The sequence below is a fragment of the Cryptotermes secundus genome, unplaced genomic scaffold (assembly GCF_002891405.2).
Source record: "Cryptotermes secundus unplaced genomic scaffold, Csec_1.0 scaffold186, whole genome shotgun sequence".
NCBI classification, from domain to species: Eukaryota; Metazoa; Arthropoda; class Insecta; order Blattodea; family Kalotermitidae; genus Cryptotermes; species Cryptotermes secundus.
The window spans coordinates 2,484,845-2,494,970 of record NW_019727393.1 but is presented as its reverse complement, the minus strand read 5'-3'; the positions used below and the strand labels follow the sequence as shown (position 1 = coordinate 2,494,970).

At 39.0% G+C, this 10,126-nt stretch overlaps 1 protein-coding gene across 1 annotated transcript in view; it reads left to right on the top strand.

The window, feature by feature from the left end:
• Positions 1 to 699: 699 nt before the first annotated feature.
• Positions 700 to 10,126, top strand: part of LOC111864661 (vacuolar protein sorting-associated protein 54) — a 134,754-nt gene continuing 125,327 nt past the window's right edge. The window contains exon 1 of the mRNA XM_023852061.1: positions 700 to 766. Within this exon, the coding sequence (XP_023707829.1) occupies positions 738 to 766 (29 nt within the window). The 5' untranslated portion in view covers positions 700 to 737. The remainder of the gene's footprint in view (positions 767 to 10,126) is intronic.

Below are 10,126 nucleotides of genomic sequence, written 5' to 3'. Positions count from 1 at the left end.
AGCCCTGTAAGTGGCCAATAAATCTATTCACCAAGCCAAAGCCCGCAATAATGTCTAATAAGCATGATAATATTGATAGGCTCGTAGATCAGCAATATTGAACAGCCAACTCTAAAAGATCACGCACTTTGTTATGTGGAAATCAGTGATGAAACTGGCCTCACAGAAACTTCAGAGAAATATTTTACATGTACGAAACCATAAAATCGTATAATGTAACAGATAACAATTTACAAGAATTTAGGAAAAATGTATCACTTAAAAAGTTTTAGCTTTTGGATATTACTCCACTCACCCATACACCTTCATGGCGTAGTGCTTAATTAGTTAAGCATAAGGAGCAATTGGTGGAATGAGGATTGGCGAGGGAAACCGAAGTACTGGAGAAAACCTGCCCCAGCGCCACTTTGTCCACCACAAATCCCACTTGACCAGACACGGGATCGAACCCGGGCCACCGCGGTGGGAAGCCAGCGACTAACCGCTTGAGCTATGGCGCGGCCCTAACATGTATGTACATATATTTGATATTCTAGTAAAAAGACCCACATCAAATCATCCAACCCCTTTCCCATTTCTCCAAGCACTCACAGTTTCCTCCCCCCTACCTCATGCCACTCAACTCTTCACAAACATGTCCACATATACAGATACCCCCCAAACAAGTAGTCTAGACCGGTCTAGACCGAACCGCTACAACACAGCGACAGCATCAAAGCAGGGAGCAGGCCGTACATATGCCATTCATCAGAACAACCTATTATATGTAAGTACATATACCAAATAATCTAACAACGAGTTTAATAATGCCATACTCACAAGCTTCGCCTTATAATAATAATAATTAAACTGTTATTATTACTGAATAATGAGCATAAGCTCCGTAAGACATTAATAAGGTCACGACTACGTGATCTATCCCATGTGAGAAGTTCTGTTACGCGGGTGCCCCGTGCTACAGTCGCTTCTACCGGCATCAAACCAGGTCAAAACGTAGCGGTCGTGGAATTTTACTACAAAAACACAATTTTAACTTTCATGTCTTAAACTTTAGTTTCCAATTTAATCTCTATATCTTTAATTTTAAATTTTATTATCTAAGCATCATCAGTTTTAAAAATTTGACCAAGACTTAACATATTAATTTATGCAGTTAAATAATTTCAAGACACAATAAGGATCCTTATTTAAAGAATTAAATGAGAATTTATTGCAGCTCAAGAGTTCAAACTGGAGCATTGTATGCCTGATGATGACCTGGTATAAGGGTCGAAACATGTTGCATCTGTAAAATCATGATAAAAACAAATGTTGATTCAGTGGTGTCTTCTTTGTTTTTAAATACATAATATTGTTGTGTTGACTGCGTACCTTATTTAATTTTGCATATCTTATTTATGACACACATCCGGTCACGGTAGCCGAGCGGTCTAAGGCATGCACTGTCTTCGCTCGCGCGGAAGCCGGGATCGTGGGTTCGAATCCAACTCAGGGCATGGATGTTTCTGTGCGTTTTTCTGTGTTTGTGTACAGGTAGAGGCCTTGCGACGAGCTGATCACTCGCCCAAGGAGTCCTACCGAATGTGTAAGATATAGAAAAACCGAAGTGAACGGAGAAGTTCATGGAGGTAGGCCTAGGCCCACTGGAACTGTAGTGCCAAAGGGGGAAAAAAATTACGATGAATACTATATGTATTATCTCGAATAAGTGTCTCTTACTGCATGCGAATTAATGAAGACTTTTTTTTGTTCTTTCCTTTGGCTAATGAATAAATTATAGTACAATATTGGTAATCCTTCCTACGTTTCCTTGGTTCCATATATATACATGTATGGGACCAAGGAAAGGCTGGATTACCGAAAACGAAGGGTTACTGGAAAAAGTCGGGGAAATTGTTAAGTAGTACTGCACAACATAGAAATTTCTGACTTTATTATAATGCATTTATTTTACATACATAAATTTGTACTTCTAATTTTTATTAATTACAGTATTTACGCATGTATAGGCCGCGTGCGTGTATAGGCCGCAGCACAATTTTCAGACAGAAATTATAGAAAAAATTATTTTCTTGGAATATTATTTCAGGAGTAGAACACCCTGTATTACTAATTATGAATATAATTTTTTTAAATGAAGTGTGATTTCGAATATTTCGAATATAAGCCGCACCCCAGTTTTCCTCTTGAATTTTTGGCAAAAAATGTGCGGCCTATACATGCGTAAATACGGTAATTCAATATTTAGGGCATTTAAATGCGATTTTACAAAAAAAACACGTCAATAATTTTCTATATTTTGTTTCTAAATGCCCCTTTTAAAACTTTTCCTTGCCATCTTCTTAATGTGGCGATACCTGAGCTTGCATCTTGTTTTCTTCTACCCATTTATAACGCGTGTTGGAGGCTTTCATGGCGTTATCGTGCCCTATTGTGCGGATATTCGGTGTACTCGACTCTTGTTCATCCTCTCTGTTGTCTTCTAGCACATTGTTGATTATCTCTTCATCTGTCATGATTTGAAGACTTTCCTCCTCACCTCTAGCTAGGCTATTACTTATGTCAGCAATTGTTGGGCCTGATGAGGCTTATCACACAGTTCGGCTATTGCTTTTTGGCCTTGGGAGTTCACTGCTTCCACGGGATAATTGATGTGAAGGCCACAGCTTTTTCAAAGAAGAAGTTATGATTTTAGGAGCTACATTTTCTAAGCATATGAGAGATCAAAAACTACGTCTTTGAGGTTTGTTCGCTTCAGACATTGAATGATGATATCATTTTGGCTTATTGCACTGCATAAAAGGTTCTTTTCGCAATGTGACATCACAAAATGTATAACATACTGATCCATTGGCTGTATAAGTTGGGTGCAGCTTGGCGGTAAGAATATTGCCTCTATTAAACCATATCTTGGTTTTAAGTATTCTTCACTTGGTTGTCCAGGGTGCTCACAAGATTTTAGAGTCTGCCTGTCACTTGGGCCGCTGTCGATATTTTTCACAAAATACTCAATCTTCCCTCTGTGTTTCCTGATAAAAGCATATCTTAGCTTTTCCAAAACCGTACCCTGTAACCAAATTAATATATTCTTCACCTTTTTCAATTTATTAATTATTTCCGCTTTAGCACTTAAAAGTTTCATTATTACGTTTGTCAGAATTGGACATCTTCAGCACACATTAAATCAACCGCTGTATTAAAAGTACTGTACAGGAATATACGTATAGTACTGAAGAACTGAAACACTGTGAACTAGCTGGGGTGGAAATAAATCAATTTGTGAAGCTCGACTGAACACAAGTCAGACTCTGCTATCTGTAGAAACCTGCAAAAGTCGCGGACACCCGTCTTTGGCTCCTGATACCGGATTACTGGACGTGTCGGACAAACGCACGGCCGGATAACCGTGATTTTATTTTATTTGTAAGCTCTTTAATCGATTTTATCTTAAAATATCCTAAAATCTCATGCTTGTGGACCACCAGTTCATTAGGGGAAGGACACTTTCTTTGAAGAAAGTTCCATACATTTCCAACGCACGTTCTCATAACAGGAATAGCACACTCACTCAAGTACAAGCACTCTCGCAGTTAATGTTTAGCTACAGTAGGTTCTCAGCTGTTGTGCCCTAACAAATTAACGAAACAATTCCCTTGCTGTGAGGAAGATAATTTTGACATCAATGAATTTTAATCTATCAGTGCCTCCATAATTATATAATAAATACAGAAAATATGCTTTTCTTTGTACAGTCGGTTTAAACTGCGAGCTGAATTCCAAATTGTGAGCTATAACTAAGATATAAAAGCTTCCTCAGATGTGATGTAGCAGGGATGTTTATGGAAGATGACAAAATCCAGTGTCACCAGTATCGTGCTTGAAAGGGATGTAAGTGCTGCTCTGTTTATGACACAATTTACGGTATATGCAGCCACATTCTGAGGTCTATGCGTGCAGCAGCTGCAACTATATGTGATATTCAAGAGAATGTATTATAGTTTAACCGGTTTTAATGTATTCAGGACATGGAATTTCACGAAACCGTAAAATGGCTGCAAAGCGAGAGGACTTGGTCGCATGCCTAGGAGTGACTTTAGGAATTTTTTGGAACAGTTCCAGAACATTCAATATGCTACCACAGTCAATAATTTCGTGGACTGGCCGCAAAGCGTCGTTGCAGTGCATTACAGCGGATAGGTTGAGGCACGATATGATGCCTTGTTAGTTTATCTCTCGTCACAGCAAGAGGCAGTTGTGTGCAAACAGTGTAAGCAGAAATACGGCCTCTAATATGGACTGCAGTTACATGCTAGTGGCGGAAATTGAAAATGTGGCATTTTGAAGAACGGGAAAACATCAAGTTCTGCCATAAACTAGGCAAATCTCCTAGCGAAACATTTGGCGTCGGAAGAATTGGCTGTTGCTACACGACAACGCCCCTGCACATCGCTCTGTTCTTGTCCAAGAGGAGCTGACAAGGCAACAGGTCACCGTTTTGCCACACCCTCCGTACTCACCTGATCTCGCACCATGCGATTTCTTTCTCTTTCACCGCGTGAAAGCAAAGCTACGTGGTCGTAGATTTCAGTCCGAGGAGGTCGTCAATGTCACAAGAGTCAACCAGAGTCCACGAACTTAATGACTGTACCACGTACTATACAGTTAATTGCATCCACACGCGTGAGCCAGAATTAGCCAGAATTGTATAATATTTATCATCTCTTAAGTCTATGGAAAATAATTTGAGGTCACTAAAGGAAATAAGGCTTTCTAAAAATGGCTGACTCGTGCTTCTCATGAATGATCTGTGTAATAAAGAGTGATATTAATTTATTGTCAGGGTTTCCGTGACCTATATTTTCAAACTGAAAATAAAAATTAAACTGCTTATAGAATATGAAAATGTAACTTGAAAGGTTTTACTATTATAAATCAGTGCTTTAGAATGCTAAACAACTTCAACATTCGCCTTTCGTTTCCAATAAGATGATTTCTTTTGTTGTTCCCTGTTCGAAAAGTATAGGATACGAAAACCTCGACAGTAATTTAGAATCACATTGTATAGGCACAATAATTGAAGTCCAACATCTGCAAGCTGACTGCAAATTGGTGTCAAATATTCTTAAGGATCTGTCGGGATGAATAAGTGAGGAGACTGGAAATAGTGGCCTTCACGTGTGCATATTCGAGGTAACAGTGACAATAAATTACTTAATTTTAAGAAAGCAGCCTTCTAGTATGTGGCGCCGTGTAGAAGTTGTGTTAACCGAAGTTTCGGAGGAACGTATCGCCTCCATCTTCAGGGTAGAAGACAAGAAGAAATCCGCTAGCGAACCATCTTGAACAGGTGCAACAGACTGTTGCCTCAATCATCAGGGAGATACGTTCCTCCGAAACGTCTGTTAACACAACTTCTACCCCGCCCCACATCCAAGAAGACTGCTTTCTTCATAGTGAAAACCTCAAATCTTACATATTCAATTTTAGTTTATCTTTTTTAAGTATTAACTTATTTAACAATGCTTTCGATATTTTAGAACAAGTAGCGTCGAATGTTAGCGTGATTAGTGAATGGTGAATTGAAATTATGTATAGTGGCACGGGTGTTCTAATTTAAGCAACGAGAACTTCAGTGGGTGGAGCTTGTCTCAGGGCCAATATTTGAAACCAGGACCTTCCAAATACGAGGTAGAGTGGCTAATCGCTTGACCATGATTTTATGTGTCAAAATATTAAAATATTAAGTTAAGAGACCTGCCATTATTGTTGTAAATAACCATACAAATTAATCAACTATTGTTTCTACACTATTACAAATGTTAGTAGCCTAAGTATTTGCTTGGGCGAAGAAAAATTTGTAGAGCTCATAACAAATTTATTATCCCAATGTGACCCTTGTAAAGTAATTAATTTGACATGTGCGAGTTAAATCCTCTGCTGGGTGAACCTGCAACCAGTCTAAAGCAAAACATGTTATTAACCATTTAGAGTAAGATGGCGTTTCTAAATTACAATTGAAAAGATTCTGTTCTGAAGCAGAGAACATGTTGTCACGTGTATCTTGGTAACGCGACAGTAAACAATGGGTTCCGGATTTGATAACTCGATTTATTGAATAATTTCACACGTCATAACTACAATTCTTTATTACATTTTCAAAATTGCTGTATCATCTATTGAGCTGCCATGAATGATGTCTTCCTGTCGAAACCTCTCGACCAGCCTTCACTGCTTCTTACATACGCCCGGCACGAACCACCCACAGCAAACACATCACCTACTCAGCAACAGATATCATGTATTTTTTTTCAGGCGTGTCCAACCATACATTGCCTAGCAATGGACGCCTTATTGTTGCGCATTTGTTTCTGTGATATGTGTTTACCAGTTTGTTGCCAATCAGTGGACGCCGTTCTGTTGTTGGATGTGCGTTTGTTGGAGCATGTTTACCTAGCTGTTCCCTAGCAACGGATATACATGTTACAATACTTTGTGTCCCCAGTATAAAGACTGGTTTGTTAACATATTTCACGAAAACAATTGCTGTTTATTTGTGATAATCATACGAAATATATAAATGCATCATTTGTTAAAGGCAGAGTTTCTTAACTTTAATCATGTGGCACATCTAGCAGCGACTTCGAAATACGAAGTTATTTTCTAAGGAACTGAGAAACTGGTTGTCTTGGGCGTCTACCCGATATTCTGCTCTGGCTAACATAGAATTTTGTAATCATAGAATTGGAAAAGTGAGATACTGCAAAGTGAATATAAAATTTATACGTAAACAAGTTTACAGATCCTGGGAGTTATTATAAATACTCATATTCAAATTCTTGCGTAAGGAGTCATACAATCCTTAGTAATTCCTACGAAAGATCAACTAGATATTACAGGAAGGAAAACACTTTCGTTCAGAGAATGNCCACATATACACGGTGCCAAATCCCAGAAGACTGCTTTCTTCTATTAGTCACCGCCGTGAAAACTTCAAATCTTACATAATTTATATCATATTAATAATAATAATACAATCTCACTAGTACTAAAAATTTGCTATGAAATTGATGTGGTTAGATTTTCAAGGCATGTCCCTGTGAACACCGAAATGGTTGCGGATTCTTCAGCATTCTTTTGGCTGTTCTAGGTCTTGCCCCATCGGTAGTATATATGTGTGTGCATGCGGGTATTGTTGATGGCAGATAGTTATCCAACATCAGTTGTAGAGCAATATGTTGGCCTGTCAAGGAAAACCATGAAAATCAAGACACTTTGTGAACTGCATAAACGGATTCTCGGAGCTACATATACAGAGATATACAGCTACACTGACGGACATATTGGTCCATTGCATACGTCCTCATAATGTGAATGAAGTAACTCAATATTCTGGTTTGGCTTTGCTACGTCATTCCAGTATAAAACTAATGGCACAGTACTTGTAGGATTAGAAATCATAGCTTTATAAGACAGGAATATATGAACTCTACCTAGAACACATTGAATCCTTTATGATGGTGATGCTGCTGCTGATTATTATTATTGTAACGTTGATGGCCAGAGCGACCGAATTCTGTATCATCATAATGACCCGGGGCAGGCTACAATAGGCCAATCAGTAGCCGCCGCGCCGAGTGGACCCACTTGGACTCCACCCCACACTAAGGGAATTAAAAAAAGTCTTCATAACGTATAAGCCATCCCTCCTTTCTTGTAATCCGGTTAATACGTCAAGTAATCACGAGATGCCATGCATGTCAGTAATGGAAAATTCATGTAAAGTAACATCCTTTGGTTTACATAATTTAAGATCAATCATAAGTGAAAATATTTTGTTATAAATAACAGAAGAGATATGATGTCATCAATTTTCCTTTTTAAAAACGTAATTATATAATAAGTAGGAAGAAATAATGTTTCTTGCAGTGCACTAAATTTCATGAAAAAACTGTAAGTATTAGAACCTGTTATACGATAGTAAAGCAGTTTCATTATTTCACAAGAGTCCATTTTAAGAAAAGTCCAGCGAAGAAAGAAAAATGTCGGTGCCCAACTTCTAGTTTTTTTTCCTTGGCACTACAGTCCCAGTGGGCCTAGGCCTACTTCACTACGGTTTTTCTATATCTTACACATTCAGTAGAACTCCTTGGGCGGGTGATCAGGCCTTTACCTGTACACAAACACAGAAAAACGGACACACACAAACTAAACATCCATGCCCTGAGTGGGATTCGAACCCACGATCCCGGTTTCCAAGCGAGCGAAGACAGTACATGCCTTAGACCACTCGGCTACCGTGACCGGCAGTGTATAAGAATAATATATAAGAATTCAGTTCGTACCTCACAGGAAACATCCGAACCCACGATCCCGGTTTCCAAGCGAGCGAAGACAGTACATGCCTTAGACCTCTCGGCTACCGTGACCGGAGCTTCTCAGTTGGATTGTACATGTATTCACAATTTAATTACTTCGGTACAATTTATACGAGAATTTAGAAATAACTTTGGCAAGAATTAGAGCTTTCGTAAGTTGAACTGTAATAGTAAGAGTTATACAAGGGCACCAAAACCATTCCTTATATGTCTTTTTAACCTCAGGAATTTTAAAAATACAGTGGGCAGCGAGAGTTGAGGAATACATAAATATTGGTCGGTAAAAATGCCGTAGGATACATTTGAGTAGAGTTCACTTGGGGATATAGTACTCGCAGTAGGCGAGAAAAAATATTGAACTGGATTCTGTTGAAATGTAGTGTGTCGCGTTTTCAGGTTTCTCATGATGGTATTCATTGGCTGACAATTTCAATGAACCTCCTGTTTAGGTTAAGGTTGGAGAATTTCTTAATCAGCAAAGTGTCTGTTAATTTCTGAAGAAGGTCTCTGCTCGATATAATTGTGAAATAGCGACTGATAATGTTCACTTCAAGTGCCCCTTACATTTGGCTCCTGTAATTTCGACTATGACCTTGATCACAATTTCGCAGAGCTAGTTCACTTATTCCAATCAATTTTTGATACATAATATTCATAACATAGCCCAAGCATGGCCGTGCCATAACTCAAGCCGTTAGTTGCCGGCTTCCCACCGCGGAGGCCCGGTTCGAGTCAAGGTCAGGTCATGTGGGATTTGTGGTGGACTAAATGATACTAGGGAAGGATTTCTCCGAGTATTTAAGTTTCCCATGCCAATTCTCATTCCTCCGACAGTTCTATAAACATCATGTATCATTCGGGACTGCTACAATAGGCCAAGTAGTGGCCGACGTACAAAGTAGACTCAGTCTCACCTAACCCCAAGAGCTAACTAACTAGCCCCTGCATGGGAGATAATTCTGACGTGCTAACTCTAGCTGAATTTTAGGCTGTGCAGTCTTGCAGCTGCAGGTGGTTAGGAAAACTCGCCTTCTGAATTTGACGTTAACAGAGGTAGTCAGCTGGTCTATCATGCTGGATAATCATACATATGGAGCAGATCAGAAACTCTAGTTATAAGGGGGCTTCGGGTTTTCTCTCTTTCAGTTCAATTTGTAGGAAAGTAATGTCTGCGATATTTCAGTATTTTCAGAACTGTTGTCTTACATTTTTCACGGGTTTCACCTCAGATATCACTCAAGTGATTTTAATTAAATTTGGCACTGGGCTTCGACAAGCAAATTGAGCAGAGTAATTTAATTTTGGGGGTACTGAACTAAGTACAATCAATCTAAATAGAGGTAGAATCTTTTTTCTGTATTATTCATTAGAACCTTAGAATATGCAAACCTCTAACTTTGCCCCTGGTTCTGTATGGGTGAGAAATTTGACCTCTGACATTAAGGAAGGAGCATAGACTGAGGTAGTCTGAGAAAATTGTGCGGAGCGAAATATTTGAACCGACGAAGGATGAAATACAGGAGGTTAGAGAAAACTGCTTAATTAGGAATTTATACTCTCCGCCAAGTATAATAAGAATGATCAAGTCAAGGAGGATGAGGTTTGCAGGGCATATAGCACGAATGGGGGAGAAAAGGAATGCATATAAGATATGATGGGAAAGTCAGAAGGAAAGAGCCCACTAGGGAGACCAAGAAGTAGGTGAGTGAATAATATCAAAATGGGTCTTAGATAGGATGGGATGGTATGGG